Consider the following 17,461-nt stretch of genomic DNA (forward strand, 5'->3'; position numbering starts at 1 on the left):
GATGCTAAAATGTGACTTTTTGTCCATCTCTGTCTCTCTTACTTAAATTGTCTTTTTTTCCCCCCGAAAGTTCATTCACCCCTTCTCTTGGATAGTTTTCGTCTTTACTTCAACTTCATAAATACACATAAATAAAAGCAAATGATTACACTAGCAAATTGATTACGAATGGTACTAACTTTATTGTGTTTACACCTCCTCCATCAGTGGAGGTACAGGGAGCAGTATGAACGTGCCAAGGACAAGTTCACCTCAGTTCTGGAGACTCCTGAGTATGAGGCCCACAAACGCAGCAAGAAAATCGGCGATGTGAGCTTTAAAACAAATTTGTTTTTGTCCAGTGGGTTAAATGTTTTAAGATTTTAACAGTTAAAATGTGCTTAATGATTTCTTTATGTTTGGTGTCTTTTTAATTTCTCCTGACTATGTGATGATTAATCCTTAGATCATCTACAAGATGGAGTACAACAAGACCAAGGCTAAGGGATACACCTTGCCATATGACACTCCATACCAACAGCACATGAAGAAGGTCAAGGATATCACCAGCAATGTAAGTCCCACTCAGACTTTCTTACAGAGGCATAGGTAGCCAAAATATGAAATACATTTTTGTGTTTGATGGTGTGTTTTTCATGCATCTTGCAGCTGAAGTACAAAGAAGTGTATGAGAAGAGCAAGGCCCAGATCAACATGGACCCTGAGGCTCATTCGATCCGTGCTGCCAAGGAGGCCTACAAGAACATCAGCAATGTAAGTGTCTTTGGTGACGGTATCAGGAAAAGTCACATTCTGTACATTATTGATTAGTTGAACTCGAAATATCTGGAAATATTGATTTAATATTTGCATCCGTTTTTAGCTTGACTACAAGAAGAAATATGAAGCCACCAAGAACAAGTGGATCTGGACAACAGACAGACCTGACTTTATCAATAATGCCAAGAACTCCCTGCAACAGAGTGATGTGAGTTGGTGTCTCTTCTTTATTTGTGTTATTTTTCATTTTAACAACATCCAACAGCGTTGTTCTAATTCCACTTCCATTGTTTCACCCACAGGTTGAGTACAAGTACGACAAAGAGATGATGAAGGGCTGTGTGATACCTGTAGTTGATGACAAGTTGACCCTCCTGGCTATGAAACATACTGAAATGGCCAGCGATGTAAGTTTTTCCATGTCTTTATTACCTTCTCTATGATGAAATGAAATGACTAGAGGACAGAGAGTACTCAGTTCCCAATATCAAAGGACAATATTTCTTCAGAATTGAATGTTTAACATGTTGTCAACTAATACTTTATTCGTTATTGCTCTCCAGGTGAAGTACAAACAGAAGTATGAGAAGGAAAAGGGCCACTACTTGCCAGTCTCGGACACTCCTCAAATCCTCCATGCTAAGGCTGTCCGCACTCTGGCATCAGAGGTAAATTTCATTCAGTAAAAAGTCAACCATTTTTTGTACAGGTTAAGAATAAGATATATTACACTAAATAGCTGCTTTTATGACTTTACTATACAACTGTATACATTCTTATTTTCCTCCTCAGAGCAAATACAAGGAGGCCAGTAAGAAGAATATGCAGTCGGGCTCATTCACCACCTTGTCCGAGACTCGTGACACTGTCCACAGCAAGGAGATCAACAAGCTTATTAGCGGGGTACAATTGTCTCACATTTATTTTACAAAATGAGCTCAGCCATCTCATAATCCTGGACTGTTTTTGTGCGGTTGGCCTTTGACATTCTCTTCACTCCTTATAGAAATTGTACAAAGCGAAGTTTGAGAAGGAAAAGGGCAAATCAATATATAACAACATGGTTGTTCCACCTGATGTTCAGCATGCCATGGGAGTAGCCAAGAATCAGAGCAACGTGAGTCAAACCTAACCCTAACCTCTCCACAATTGTACTAAAATAGCATTGTATTGATTGTATTTACAGCATACAATCTCCATGTTGAAAGTTTCACAGCCTCTCGTATTTCTCTTTTGATTTGCTTGTCAGTTTTTGAATCCATCTTTTTCATATATGTTCACATTCTATGTATAATTTTGTCAGATGGATTGTTCATATTGTTATTTTATTATTTGCACGTTTGTCCGTCCAGGTAGAGGGGTTCCTTCTCAGTTGCTCTTCCTAAGGTTTCTTCAATTATTTCCTGTTAAAGGTTTTTTTGGGGGGAGTTTTTCCTTACCCGATGCAAGGGTCTGAAGACAGAGTGTGTCATATGCCATACAGATTGTAAAGCCCTCTGAGGCAAATTTGTGATTTTTGATATTGGGCTATATAAATAAAATTGAGTTGACTTCTGCCCAACCCTACAGGTTGCCTACAAGAAAGATGCCAAAGCCAACCTACACTACACTAGTGTAATCGACCGTCCTGACATAAAGAAGGCTACCCAGGCTGCCAAACTTATCAGTGAGGTAATCAGCAACTACAGTATATGTGTCAAACCTGTAGGTTAAAGACTAAAACCTGTACACACAAAGGTAGAAATATGCAATATCTCAGTGTCTGTAGGTCTGGCAAGTCTGGACTATTAATCAGAGGTTTGCATAGAAATATGTATTATTGTTCATAAGAAAATGATTGAAAAACTGTTGTACCATCAACACTGTTTAACTGAAAAATGAAGTCATACAGTGCACAAACAACACAGCAACAATAATGACTTAGAACCAAAGATGAAACAGCAAAACAGTTAAGACCACCACTGTAGTTTGTACATGGTCCACTGATTCTTGTTTGGTCTTGAATCTATCAGATCGGCTACCGTGACAAGGCCCGTGAGGAGGCCAGCCGTGGAGGTTCTCTGGCCCACCGCCCAGACATTGCTTTGGCCACTGAGGTGTCCAAGCTGAACAGCCAGGTACACCAAACCACATCTACCATCTGTCTCATGAAGTCATTCTGCTTTTCCACTGGTTCCCTGCAGTCATCATCTCCCAGAAAAATATTTCCCTGATTTATCATACAAGATGGCCGGAATCCATCAATGGAAGCCATGTCACACTCTTCTGTCTGGGTGTCATTGTCAGATCAGCTTCCATTAGCTGATATTTGCAGAATAGTATTGCTGTTGTAGATGCTTAGCTGCAGTCCTAACAATAAAACTAGCAGCCTTTCCATAGCGCTTCCTCTGCCATCCTGCATTATAATCCATGTCTTAGTCTTGTCGTTGTGATTCCATGATAGTACATTTACATGTTTAACTGCTCATATCATTGTACATGTCCCCATCCTCAAACCTGCCTCTCCTCTTACACTGCTCTTTCTTCCTCCATCCTTATATACCTTACTCTTCTTATTCCTCATCTCTTTCCTCTTCCAAAATGTCCTGGTCTGTGTGTTCTCATCCCTCCATCTCACTGCGCTTTGTAGGTGGAGGCGAAGCCCTCCCTCCACGGAGCAGCTTCCTACGATACCCTCCAGATGCGCCACATTAAGAAAATGAGTGCCATGACTAGTGATGTAAGGAGGTTCATGCCCTAAAACTGAAGGGCCGCTACTAAATGTCTGTCTCCTCTGTCTATCTGTTCACTTCTTATCGACCTTTTGACTGACCGAATTAATGATTTCTGATTTTACTGGGGGGGGGGGGTACCTTTTACAGTCTTTTGTTCCCTGACAAGCTGAGGCTCAATGACAAGTGTTGCGTTACTGCATTTGTTGCACTGGTACTAATACTGTATGTTAAAGACACTTATTTATTTATTTTGTTAACAATTTTTATAATTTTCCCACTTCTCACTCAGTCAGTATATGGAAGGATTTTTAAAACATGTGTTTATCCAGTAGTCAACTATGTGAAGCTTCTTTCTTTTTGGTCTGAACACTAGAGGTCAGTGTAGACTTACTCAAATGTGTTAAGTTAAGAATGCAGATTTATTCATCATTACTGCTGGATTTACACATACTTTTTTCTAAGACACTGTTTAAGGAAATTGCCTGTCTCACCTTCTCTCTAAAGCTGAATGATCTGCGGATTGACAGGTCAATCCAGAGTCCCTCTGAAACACGACCACAATCATACTGCCCTACCTCTTTCATATATACTTTAATATATGTGAAGTCCATGTTGTGTTTATGTCGATCACAGAATGCTGAATTACTTGAGATTTGAGATGCATTTGAGATGCTTTTTAATGTCAAGTGTGAACTCCATCCCTCTGCATCTAAGTACAGACTGGATACATCTGGATGCGAGATATTCGGTCTGAACAGAGTCTTAGGGCGTCTCCACAGCTGACATGTTTGGTTTGATTGAGAAGATTCTTTATGTGATTGTTTTATTACATATCTGGAGTTGTTTGTGATTTAAAAAAAACAGAACGAGTTGTTTGAAAACTAGGAATAAAAAACAAAATAGAGGACTTTCTTCTCAAGCCTGGAACCAAACTGCAGATGTGAATACACCCATAGAAACCATCTTGCCCTGACTAATTAACCCTATGATTGCTGAATGAAAAGGGGAAATGAGAAAATGAAAAAATCTTATCGGATACAAAGTTTGACGTTTTTACTTGTATAACAAGGGATGCAAACTTAATTTGTTTAATATTGAGAAGCATACAGTATACAACATGTCTAAAGCATGTACACAAAGCTATCTATAAGGAATCCCTTTTTATACACTAAAAAAAGCATTATATTGTCCTTTAAGTGTTTCCAGTGGGATGGAGTCTGTAAATCTTCCACTGGTTTTTACCACTTGCACTAACTCTCACATGTATCGCCCCCATTAGTTGAAATACAAGGAGAAGTTTGACAAGGAGATGAAAGGAAAGAGACCACAGTATGACCTGAAGGACAGTAAGATTTACAAGACTTTGAAGGATGCCAATGATCTGGCTAGTGAGGTAGGTGCTCACATGACCCACATCATTCCACATCATTTTAATAAACCCTGTAAGACTAAAACCAACTAAGCCTTTATCAAGTAGCAAGACTCTCTTTCCAAATCCATCATAAAAACTCATTAATAATCTGAGGAAATTGCCATACATCAATTACAAAGATCACCCATTTCGAGATATGTTCATTTATAAATAAGTGTGTCTGCTTACACAACGTGCAGGTGAAGTACAAGGGTGACCTGAAGAAGATCCACAAGCCTGTGACGGACATGGCTGAGTCGCTGTCCATGCAGCACAACCTGAGCACCAGCAAACTGTCCAGCCAAGTAAGACATCACCTGCCTTTAACCTTCTCACATTCATAACCAGGAAGCAGCTGGGAGTCAGTCACATTTCAGTGCGCCCTCTGTGGTTTATTGAAATGTGTCTGAACTTCAGTGTTTCTGTCACGTAACACATTAACAATCAACATGCTGCAGATTATTGACCGTCTCATGGATTTATGCACTAAGATCCATCATCCAAATATCCATTATTCTGTGACCTCATCTGGTAGTGATCCTTACCCTTCTCACCCTTGACTCTTCCTTTGACCTTCCCATACTATCACCTTCTATAATCTCTACTCCTTCACTTTTTATTTCCTCCTGTAGTTTGTACAAAACTAGTCTTATTAATGATCCCTTAACACAAAACTCCCTGCTTCTCCATTGTTTCTAGATAATCTTTCTTTCAATTTTCAACTACCATTTAAAATTCCCACATATTGTTTTGCCAGCATGTCATATATTTTTTGACATTGCTAAAAGCTGTTTTCCCAATGATAATGTTACTATTTTTGTTTCTGTCATTAAATATGAGATTTTTTTGTACTATGTAATGGATGGGAGTGAACTCCAGAAAGACGCTCTTTTTCTCGTTTGCTGTACTGAGCTGTCTTACTTGACTGGGAATTCCCCCATAGTACTGCTACAAGAAGAAGTTTGAGGACAGTAAGGGTCACTACCATATGATTGCCGACACACCAGAACAGCTCCATCACAAGGAGGCCTCTGAACTTCAGAGCAACGTAAGTGATACAGACTCTGGGGTTCAACAAGCACTTCACCCACCCAAAAAAAACTGCTGTGGGTTTCAACCACTTTCTTGGCAAACAGATGTGTTAGCTATATCTGCATCTCAGATCTTCACTTACTGTACATACAAGAGTGGGGTGTTGCATTATCTTGTTAATAATATAGGCTTGGGACAACATAACACACCATAGTAAATTTGCTTAAACTAACTGGTACAATACATCAAATGGTAACATTTGTGTTTAATATTGTACATGGTTAACTGAAGTAAGATTATTTCTCAATTTAAAAAAACGTCTAAAGAGGCTGATTACGGCCATTTACATTTATGTACAGGCCAGACACGTCAGGCAAAAACATAGTTTTTTCATGCAATGGTCAATTTTGAGATGTGCTATTTTGCTTCCATAACATGTCTTCTTTCAGACTAGTGGAAAGAAAGAACCAAAAAACTAAATGTTCAAGTTTTATTCCTATCTATAACCTGAAGGATACAGAGGGGTTTGTTCATATATCCTATATAGCTGGATTTATATAACATTTTAGCCTAAAATTGTGGCCATAAATAGATTTTTTTAAATGGCTGTTGACCATATTTTCTGATTTATGGAGTGATAAAAAGATATATGCAAAATTCCCTCTGTAAAAACCTTTGACTCTTATATGTCAAACAAATGAAACAAGAATTTTGGCTTCATCCAATGTTTGGATTTCTGTTCTGGACATTTATGCAAATTAGCACATATTTAATTAGATAATGCCTCATTTGCATATTGAAACATAACATTTCAGAAAACTTGAAATACATAAACTAATTGTCTTAATGTAAGTAATCACCTGGGGACGTTTCATGGTGATATCTATTAGTTAAAACTGTGCTCTTTTCATCCGTAGTATCATTTCTATGACAAAAATGAATGCAGTCTTAATGCATGCTGTGATGAATTACACAACTCAAACATGTCTTTCTACTGTGTTTTCTACTTGATTTTCCTAGCGTACTGGAATGAATGGAAACCTGTGTGTACCTGCATAATATTTTTCAAACTGTCTGTTGAAAACCTTTGACATTACTTGTGTGTGTGCTGTTCAGGTGAAATACAAGGAGAAGTATGAGAAGGAGAAGGGCAAGGCCATGCTGGACTTTGAGACACCCACATATGTGTCTGCTAAGGAGGCCCAGCATATGCAAAGCCAGGTAAATACCCCGTCTGTCTCCTATGTTGTTAATATAGCTACAAATGCACTACACTTACCATTACAAGCCTCGCTCCCAGTCTGAAGACTCTTCAGTGTCTGCCACTGTATATATTAACCTGTATTGTAATGACTTGTTATATATTGATAAGTTTTAGCTTGTTTGATGTCCAGCTATTGTTTATATTTTACAGAATGTTTCTGAAGTTTGGACAAAACCTTTTACAGTGCCTTTAATGCCAGTTTATAAAATTAATTATTAATTGTTATTAATTACATCTTGTAATTTGTCAATTACTTTCAGTTTTTTTTTTTTTGACAATTCAGATCGCAGTTAATTGTCACTATTACTGTTAGTCCTTCACCATTTTTTACTCTTAACTAGCTATGCTTAGAAAATAAACCTGGATAAGGCAGTGTAAATTGTCTTGTGTATTGTTGTTGCCTACTACTGTGTATGTTAGTTCAGACTGCTTAATCTTACTTTCATATTGCAGGAATGGCAAAGGTAAAGTAGGTTTGTCTCAGTCTGTGATCATTTCTATGGAGCTTTTTACAGTGTTTAATTATAATCAGTTATTATATTTAGTTTAATTATATTGGTGGCAAACTCTTTGCTCACAATAAACAACTCCTACACCGCACAAATGCACTTATACACATGCACAAGTACTTACATTTAAAGACTGCAAATGCAGAAATTGGTGTCATTATAAGGAGAATGGTGCAAACCAGGATGGGGTAACTGCATTTTGAACCAGCGCTGCTTGCATGTGCTTATTTTAGCTCTGTCTGTCCCCTGTCTTATTTTTGTGGACAATAGAAAGACTATAAGAAGGACTTTGAGGAGCACATGAGGGGAAAGAACCTCTCAGGCTTGGAGGTCACCCCTGCCATGATACATGTCAGACACGCCACCAAAATAGCCAGTGAGGTAACTAAAGGATAACTTATCCCTGACAACCTCCCCTATTTACCTCACCTATCCTTTATAATCATACTAAGAAGACTATATCACAACCACGGCCCCCCTTCCTTTTCAACACTTTTTTATTTTTAATCCCATGAGTGCTTCCTTTTTTCTTGACCTGTAGGTCTTCTCATGCATTTAAGTTGTAGTTTGTTTGCATGATTCACTACACTGCCCTAAACTCTTAATAATGCAACATTTATCCATCTCCCTTCTCTCTCTCTGTAGCATGATTTTATAGCCGTTAGTATTGTTTGTTTGTATTTATGTTTATGTCCTTTGACATCCTGGGGGCTGTTTCACAAAAGCAGAATTTATAAAAAGGATAACTGATAAAGCGAGGCTTGACCTAGTCTAATCTGCTGGCTTGGTGCGTTTCACGAAGGCCAAGCCAGGCTGAGGACGAGCAACTAGGTCAAACCAGGATGAAGTAATTTGGATAGATGCACGTTCACGGCGTGCCGTAACAGACCATGAGGTCGATCACAGATTTACTGATGCTGAAATGGAGAATACGCATTGTTCATACTTCATACAGAGTGAGCAGCAGCTTCTTGTGGAATTATGATAACGTGAAACACATTTGTAAAAAAGAAACACGGCAGACGATCGCGGACCGACTGAATGCGTAAGCAGCCAAAAAATATACATTAACTGACCACTGCTCTGAATTAAAACCGTCATAATCATACCATTCAAGAAGTTAGGCTACTAATCATTTGCACAAATTAACCGTTGTACTCTTTGCCTTAAAAGTGAGCAGAAGATAATGTTACTCATGAAATTTACCATTAAGATCAATTTTCTACAATGCTAGAATATGATCTCTTTCACTCGGTTTCTCCCTCTCTCTCATGGGCTAAAATATAAATGACCTAAGTCATATTAACTTCCACTGCCCGCTTTTAATGCAAAGTGTACACTATAGACTAGACTAGTAGTCTACACTATATAGTTATTGGTCCAGTGAACTAAGACTATAATTTGGGAGGATTGTACAATTAGGATATGTTCTTAAAATTGTACAATCCTCCAAATTATAGTCGTTAAAGAATACAAAATAAATTAATAAACTAAATTACTGTAAGGTGCATTGGTCCACTATAGAGACACATGTACAGCACTTTATATATTGCCCTTAGTAACTGACTTCATTTAAAACACATTTGGCAACTGTATCAGCCTTTTCTAATTATCTCAACAACTGCCATTAATATGTTCATCAAACTTCTAACAACAATATGAACAGCAGTCTTCATACAGCAATACAACAGTAACAATGTCACATGAATAATTATAAAAAATAATGGTCACAACTTAATAAAAGTTATTATAGTTATAAAATAATAGCAGTACTTAAATGAACAGCAATATGTACCTGTTGTAATTTAATGCAGGCTGATAACAATAAGGTAAAACCACTGAGTGAACAGAAAAGGCAGCAGGGTTAATAAATCAGGACCAGGCTAACTGTACAGAATACATCTCCATGGTAACTTAGGTGCCTCTGCTTTTGTGAAACCGAGTCAAGGCTAAATTGAGCCAGGATAACTGGGAATTCCCGGCTTAATCCCTAATCTTGGTTTTGTGAAATAGCCCTCTGGACTCCTAATTTCACAATCAGGAAACTACTAACAGCTTTATTTTAAAAGGTCTGCATGCATGCATGGCAATCATATCAATCAATACGGTGAAATGCTGATTTAAATTGTCATGTTGCTTTTTTGTTTCTGATTAAATGTGTTTCACATTGTCTTTTATCAGGATTCTTGCCAAAGTCACCAATGTCTCCACTCTCTATGTGAAAATGTGACTTGATTGTAACAATGTTCACTGTTTTATAATAATGTAATAGACCTAAACTCTGAATCTGTCACTGCTCAAGTTTCTTTTTTGGGGAGTTTTGGTGACTTTGAGCTCATAGGGCAAGCAGCAGAGCGTGCCTACTGTACTGTCTGTCTGTATGCCTTGGCCTGGCCTGCCTGTATACCCGTCTTGCAGTCTCTCTGTTCTTCTTCCATCCTGTAGAAAGAGTACAGGAGGGATCTAGAGGAGGGAGTGAAGGGTAAAGGGATAACTATAATGGAGGAAACTCCGGAGCTTTTGAGAGCAAGGAATGCTACTCATATCCTGTGTGAGGTACGACTGACTGAGAGGTGATGGAAACAGTGTCACGCTCTCATCCGACTGCCTTCCCACAATCCCGCTCTTGGTGCATCATTTGCTGAATCCTATCCCCTTAACTAAGCTTTATCATCACACTAAAAGGGTGACTGCTGGGTTTGACTCTTACGTTTGTCTCTGCTTTATGACATCACTAATTTCCAACATTCTCCTTCTTCCTTTTGATTTCTATTAAATGTACTTATCTTGACCTTTACCTTCACCCTATTTCCTTTTATACTTGTGTTCTTTAATAATAAATATAACAAAAGTCAGCCTTAAATGTACTCTAAGCATATTTTGTTTTATTTAATTTTTTTGAGAAAACATGCAATATTGCATTTCAGGATGTCATTCTTTCACTTTAGTTTGCATTTCACTTATTTACATTATAGTTCCTGCAATACAAAAGGAACAAGAACGTGCTTAGTGTTGTGGTCAAGATAGTATCAAAGCTTTAGTTTATTGTTATTTAGTTAATTTGTTTGTCGAGATATGCTCGGAGTGCTTTTGAGGTTGATTTTTGGAGTGCACAACAGACGTAGTACTGTGAAGCAGTTTTTAGTAAATAAACTGAAATAATAGAAAATTAAGAAAAAACATGGGTTTGTTGAAAATGCATAAATATGCTTTAACACACTGTCCTTAACTGCTGTTGTATTTTTCAGTTTTGAGTGGAGCTTAACACACAATCTACTGTCTGTCTAACAACTGACTTTTTAATAAAAAAATCCTAATTTCTTCTAACTCTTCTTTATTCACCATTCCCTAGACGTTTTAGGTTTTGCAGCCCCACTAAATCTGAATTAGTAGTAGTAGAAATTTGCTAAAAGAAGTCTTCTTTTAGCAAATACAGTGCTTTTATGTAAGACTTAATCACCTGTAATATTTACAGAGAGAATACAAGAAGTCGCTGGAGCAGGAGATCAAGGGCAAGGGAATGTTGGCTTTGGCTACAGACACCCCAGACTTCATGAGGGCAAAGAACGCTACTGACATCCTCAGTCAGGTCTGAATCATATTGTGGAAAATATATAAATAATTCATAGAGCAGCTATGGTATATTTATGTCTGTGTTGTTGGTTGCAGTTATAGTAAAGTCAGAATCTGTGCTGACTGATGTTTCCTGTTCCTTAGTCTAAATACAAGCACACCGCTGAGATGGACAGGGCCAGCTACACAAGTGTCATCGACACCCCAGACATCATCCATGCTCAGCAGATGAGGAACATCATCAGCCAGGTAGATTATCGAATTGAACCAATCTTCAAAAAGTTTCATTTAAAACATATCCCCTTCTAGGTTGTGCATCTGGAGACTCAAAACAATTAACTGAGGGCTCCTGGAATACTGTGTAAAACTCTTTTACGTCTATTTTAATTAAAAATTCCTGTTATCTGTGTTTTTGTCCAACAGAAAAAGTACAAGGAGGAGGCTGAAAGGACCATGTCCCACTATGTACCGGTCCTGGACACTCCAGAGATGCAGAGAGTCCGTGAGAACCAGAAGAACTTCAGCACTGTAAGTAATCAATGGCATAGTCGTCACAGGTCGCCACGCACCTTAAAAAACAAACTATGCTTTACGCTGGGGTTTCACAGGCAGCTTCAATAACAGCAGAGGCGAGCGGTTCAATTCAATCCCTTTAAGAACAGCAGTATGAGCGAAAACAGTGGCGAAAGTGCCCAGATGTCCACCGCTCTGCCCAAGTCAACTTTGGAGAAGGGTAGTGAGTTGCAGTTGGAAAAAAGCTGCCTGTGAAAGCGCTGGAACGTAAACGTATGAAAAATGGCAGTTCAGTGCGGCCGCTGGCTCGCGCAAATCTCTCTCTTTTTCTCTCCGTCTTTTTAAAAACGAGTCGGGAAGCCGACAGCAAAGCCTAACTTTAATTTGAATGTTAGCAAACAAAGAAACATGTTTTCCCCTCCTCCTAAAATAGTCCTAAATCATTAGGGTAGCCTACTTCCTTGTTTACTGCTGCACCTGCAATGAATGAAATGAAGAGGAGGAGAATTTCACCCAGGGAATGATTTGACCTCCTAATTGCAATGTTATCGATACAATTAAGGACACACAGGTACAATGGCTCAGGTACAATGAGCCAGAGACGAGGTTCAATTTAAAAAGAACAACACATTTTATTTAGATAATTTTAAAACAATTGAAAACACAGCCTTGGGGAGGGGAATGGGGGAAAATTACAATTGCTGCTGAGGCTTACCAGTGGAGGAGAAGGGGGTCACGAGGGTAGTGAGGGATCCCAGGGAGAGTCACCCGTGAACACACTCACAAGATCATCTGTCTCCTCAAAATGAATGTGTTGAGTGTGTAATGGTTATTTATTTGTGCTTTAGAACGTAATCGAGAGCGTACTGTACAATGAGGAATTCAAGTACAAAACATTAGTTCTGGTAGTGTGCGGCTGGACTGGAGTATGTGATGTTAGCTGCTCAGTGAATATGACGTGTAAAGCCCCGCCCATTTCTAGCACGTGAGGTAATTGGTATGCATCGCTCCCAGGTTGTGACCCATGTCGTATCTGAATTGTCATGATCAGTGATCAACCGGTGTAGACTGGCTTGGTTTGAGTTGATATAATAAGGGTTGAACCATAGACTGTATAATATTAATGGACAGAGCATGTGTGACGTCACCCATTGGTTTGTGGAGATCTGCTATGAGTCGTCGAGTTTTCCGTTACGGCCGCAGCCATCCTGGTTGCGAATGTGACGATTTTAGACGAGAGGGAGCCACGTTACATTACACACTTTCACTGGCAATCACATCATAGCCACGCCCTAAAACACCCCCTGCTTTATCGCCGATTTTAAAATTCAGATAGAATGCAGGTTTAAGGCAACGGTTCGGATGCGTTGTCCATTAATATTATACAGTTTATGAGTTGAACACGGGTCAGATAACTCTGGTCCGACCCTGGTTATTGGTGTGAAGGTGGTATAAAGTACATTTTAGTAGTTTTTCTTCTGGCTTTCTGTTTTTCTTATTTTTTATTTTACCTCTTTATCATTGTGAAACATTTTAACTGCACTTTTGTTTTTCTCCCTATAGCATCAATACCAGATTGACCATAAAAGCGTAATGGGCAAAGTGTCTACTATAAAGGACACTCCTGAAATGCTTCGTGTTAAAGAGAATACAAAGAATTTCAGCTCGGTATCTACTATATAAAAACATCTTTTCTTAACGATTTCTAATAACATATTTCTTACATTTCTTAATTCTTTTTTTTTACTTTCTGTCTTTTATAATCCCTGGTTTGCAGCCCTCATTTCTTTGGACCAAACAGATATTTTTTAACCTTGTAGAATATGCAGCATTTTAATTCATGCAACTAACCCCTGACAGTTTTTTCTATAGTGTTTCTATAACATTTATACTTGTTAGTGCAGAGCTTGTGTGTTGTTAAACAAAATGTGTGCCTTTTTAAATGTTGATTTATGTTTGTTTCATTCAGTGTGTTTTTGTTGGTGTCTGTCGGATTTTGCTCACAAGGTGCAAAAATGAAATCAAACATCTCGTCCTCATTATCCAAGAGTTGAAATCAGGCTAATCACTGGTTGCTGCTTTCATTCCTCATTCATGTAAAGATTCAGTACAAAGAGGATTTGGGAGGAGGAACAGCTTTGCCCGAGACCCCTGAGATGGAGAGAGTTAAACGCAACCAGCGGAACATTAGCACGGTACTCCACAGAGTGACCCTGCCCTCCTTCATCTCCTACTCAACCTCCATATTCACTCCTTATCTAGTGACCAGTAATATAACCAGACCTTTCTTGACATGTCATCTCTTCAAAATGCCATTTTCAATCCAACACAGATTTCTTTCATGCTTATTATGTTACTTTTTTAGTTTTTACTAATTATAGAATTTTTTGGATCCCGAAGGCCCTAAATGTTAACTCAGCCTTACCTGTTGCCAACATACCCAACTACCACTGAAATATGTAAAAATTGGTGGAAGTAATAACGTGTTACTGTCGTTGCTCCGAAGTGTGTGCTGTTATGAATGGATGGACATGTCTGTGTATACACTGTGCTTTTGTTTGTCCCTGTCTTACTCTGTGTTACTTATGCAATGGGCAGATTCAGTACAAGGATTCTGTGGGTCAAGGCACATCCATACCAGATCTCCCTGAGGTGAAGCGGGTCCGAGAAACCCAGAAGAATATCAGCTTGGTAGAGGAAAAAGACTGCAGTGACTCTTAATTATCCTAAAATCATTTCCCAAAACACCCTCTGACCTCTTCTACTAGTATAAAAGTTTAGAAAACTTTACCTTCCATGTTTTTAGTATTAGTTTCCCCTCCTCCATCCTAACTAGGTCTCATAAATCACTCCTTTTTACCAGACTTGGTTCATGACTTGATTTTGAATTCACATTTCCACAAAAACACAATTTCCCTTATTTTCTCCCTTTAAAAAGTCTGCATTTCCCTGGATTTTAAAATTTTTTAATTTCCTATTAATTGGCATTTCCTTCCCTCATAAATTGAAAACTAATCTGCCTTTAAATGTGTTACCACCATATTTGACTTTTTTGTGTCGTCTCATTCAAAGATTCAATACAAGGCAGGCGTGGGACAAGGCACGTCAGTGTCAGAGACCCCAGAGATGGAGAGAGTTAAACGCAATCAGCACAACATAAGCACGGTACTCCACAGAGTGACCCTGTATCCTTCTGTGCTGTTCTTTAATTTACCTCCGTCTGCCCCTCTACCTCTCTCTTGATCTCCCTCAAACACACTGTCAACAACTCTCCTGAGCCTTCACCGCTCCTTTAGATGCCAGAATTGTTATTCTTGTCACATTAAACCCACCACGCAGATATAACACAGTACATACTGTGCTTTTGTTTGTCCCTGTCTTACTCTGTGTCTCTGTAATTTATGCAATGGGCAGATTCAGTACAAAGATGCTGTGGGTCAAGGCACATCCATACCAGATCTCCCTGAGGTGAAGCGGGTCCGAGAATCCCAGAAGAATATCAGCTTGGTAGAGGAAAAAGACTGCAGTGATCCTTATCCTATCCTCTTAAAATCATTTCCCAAAACACCCACTGACCTCTCCGTCTAAAAGTCAAAAACATTACCTTCCATGTGTTTAGTATTGGTTTCCCCTCCTCCACCTTAACAAAGTTTCATAAATCACTCCTATTTACCGGACTTGGTTCATGACTTGATTTGAAATTCACATTTCTGCAAAAACATAATTTCCCTCCATTTTGTTTTATTCCATTTCCCTGGATTTTTAAATCTTAAATGTCCTGCCTTTGAGTGTGTTTATGTTTGACTTGTTTGTGTCGTCTCATTCAAAGATTCAATACAAAGCAGGAGTGGAACAAGGCACGTCAGTGTCAGAGACCCCAGAGATGGAGAGAGTTAAACGCAATCAGCACAACATAAGCACGGTACTCCACAGAGTGACCCTGCATCCGTCCGCCCCTCTACCTCTTCATCTCCCTCAAACACTGTCATAATAACAACTCTCCTGAGCCTTCACCGCTCGTTTAGATGTCCCAACTGTTTGTCACATCAAACCCACCACGCAGATATAACACCAATGAGCCTTGTGGGGTCAGCTAAACCTCACTGTGTCTCTATCACAACCTGCTTCTCCATTTCTCGGGTGTTAATTACATGTTTCATGTCTGCTGTGATTTTTGGTGCTGTGCTGTGTCTCTGTCTTCCAGCAATTGTCTCTGATTGACCTGCTCTTTACTTTTTCCTCCACTTTCTCTACCTGAAACTCAAACTGTCTGTTGGGTAGATAAAATACAAGGACTCTCTGGGTCGAGGCACAGCTATATCGGACCTCCCTGAGGTGAAGCGGGTCAAAGAAACCCAGAAGCACATCAGCTCGGTAGCGGAACACAACCCAACCACGTGTGCTCCTAACTGTTGAGAGTGGATAGTAGAGCTCATCAATAATGCCCAATATAAGCCTGTTTGCTACTCCCTCCCCTTCCTTCCTGCTGTCATCTCACACTCTCATCACCTCTTGCTCATCTTCATCCATCTTCATCCATCTTCATCCAAGGCACAGCCTGCAGTTTCCTGAGCCCCAGCCCTGCTTTCATCATCACTTTGACCCTAATGTAGCCTTCATTTTCATCCACGCCATTTGCATTTTTTTTTTCTTTTCTTTTTTCTCCTCTTACACCATCGATAATCTTCAACCATCAACCCCTCAAGCTGAATGAAACCCTTTCTCTTTGGCCTGTGATGCCCCCCAATTATGCCGTGTTTTCTAACCCACAGCCTGTTTTTTTCACATAAAGCTTCTAAGTTGAATTCCACTTCACAGCTAACGACAAACTAAATCTGCTGAGACGTTAGGAGTGTGTTTGTTTCCACGTTTGTTTCCACAACAGAGATACTGGCGGTTCAACAGGAGCTACCAGGATGAGTCACTCTATAGGACCAATTTCTCAGACACGGCTTAAATCTTTACCAAAAGCCACAAATGTCACATCAAAGCAATTCCTTCTCTCGGATTAATTCATCTTGGAAATATCCTGAAAACTGCTTTATCTGTATACTCACACAAATAGTTTGAGGTCAATCCAAGTCTATGAAACCAGTCCTATAGGTGTGTGGTCTGTGTGTGGTCCACAGTGTCTGATTGGCCCCTTGGGGCACTGTGCTTCTGTCCCATAGGTTTTGTATAAAGACAGTTCAGCCAAGGGAACTCCTGTGGTGTTTACCCCAGAGATGGAGCGAGTCAAAAGGAACCAAGAAAACATTAGCTCGGTACCTTCAGAACAACTTCAAGAACACATTCAACTTAAAATGTGTTCTTCTTCTACCCCATGTTAACCCTTTTCTAACTGACTTGTCTCCCGGCTGTAGTTAATTGTATTAATTCTTCCCACTGATCTATTTTTTTATTTTTTTTTATGTGTTTAATACTACTAGCTCGGGTGTGTCTGTGCACATCATCACTACTATCCTCTTCTGTTGTTGAAACTGCTCCACTTCATCTTGTTACCCTGCCATCCTCCCACTGAAGATTGGGACTTAATCTTGTTTTCATTTAATACTTAAACCTCTAAATAAAAAATCTCCCTTCTAATTCATTTGTCTGAAATCCCAGTAATGTAACCCCAACTCATTCTGCCAGCAGCTGTGTGTCCTCTTACCATTACGTCTCTTTGCCACACCGTCCTGTGGAT

General features: G+C 39.2%; 1 protein-coding gene across 1 annotated transcript in view; it reads left to right on the forward strand.

Moving 5' to 3' along the window:
* neb (nebulin) overlaps window positions 1-17,461 on the forward strand; it is a 65,219-nt gene that overhangs the window by 43,025 nt on the left and 4,733 nt on the right. Inside the window, exons 107-134 of the mRNA XM_078262442.1 lie at window positions 208-309; window positions 446-553; window positions 649-753; window positions 863-967; window positions 1,062-1,166; window positions 1,323-1,427; window positions 1,552-1,662; window positions 1,766-1,876; window positions 2,329-2,430; window positions 2,772-2,876; window positions 3,389-3,478; window positions 4,753-4,866; window positions 5,085-5,189; window positions 5,828-5,932; window positions 7,033-7,137; window positions 7,960-8,070; window positions 10,135-10,245; window positions 11,165-11,278; window positions 11,407-11,511; window positions 11,686-11,790; window positions 13,339-13,443; window positions 13,878-13,970; window positions 14,374-14,466; window positions 14,848-14,940; window positions 15,190-15,282; window positions 15,605-15,697; window positions 16,057-16,149; window positions 16,947-17,039. Coding sequence (XP_078118568.1) covers window positions 208-309; window positions 446-553; window positions 649-753; window positions 863-967; window positions 1,062-1,166; window positions 1,323-1,427; window positions 1,552-1,662; window positions 1,766-1,876; window positions 2,329-2,430; window positions 2,772-2,876; window positions 3,389-3,478; window positions 4,753-4,866; window positions 5,085-5,189; window positions 5,828-5,932; window positions 7,033-7,137; window positions 7,960-8,070; window positions 10,135-10,245; window positions 11,165-11,278; window positions 11,407-11,511; window positions 11,686-11,790; window positions 13,339-13,443; window positions 13,878-13,970; window positions 14,374-14,466; window positions 14,848-14,940; window positions 15,190-15,282; window positions 15,605-15,697; window positions 16,057-16,149; window positions 16,947-17,039 — 2,880 coding nt within the window. The remainder of the gene's footprint in view (window positions 1-207; window positions 310-445; window positions 554-648; window positions 754-862; window positions 968-1,061; window positions 1,167-1,322; window positions 1,428-1,551; window positions 1,663-1,765; window positions 1,877-2,328; window positions 2,431-2,771; window positions 2,877-3,388; window positions 3,479-4,752; window positions 4,867-5,084; window positions 5,190-5,827; window positions 5,933-7,032; window positions 7,138-7,959; window positions 8,071-10,134; window positions 10,246-11,164; window positions 11,279-11,406; window positions 11,512-11,685; window positions 11,791-13,338; window positions 13,444-13,877; window positions 13,971-14,373; window positions 14,467-14,847; window positions 14,941-15,189; window positions 15,283-15,604; window positions 15,698-16,056; window positions 16,150-16,946; window positions 17,040-17,461) is intronic.

This window comes from Sander vitreus, chromosome 11 (genome assembly GCF_031162955.1).
Source record: "Sander vitreus isolate 19-12246 chromosome 11, sanVit1, whole genome shotgun sequence".
Lineage (NCBI taxonomy): Eukaryota > Metazoa > Chordata > Actinopteri > Perciformes > Percidae > Sander > Sander vitreus.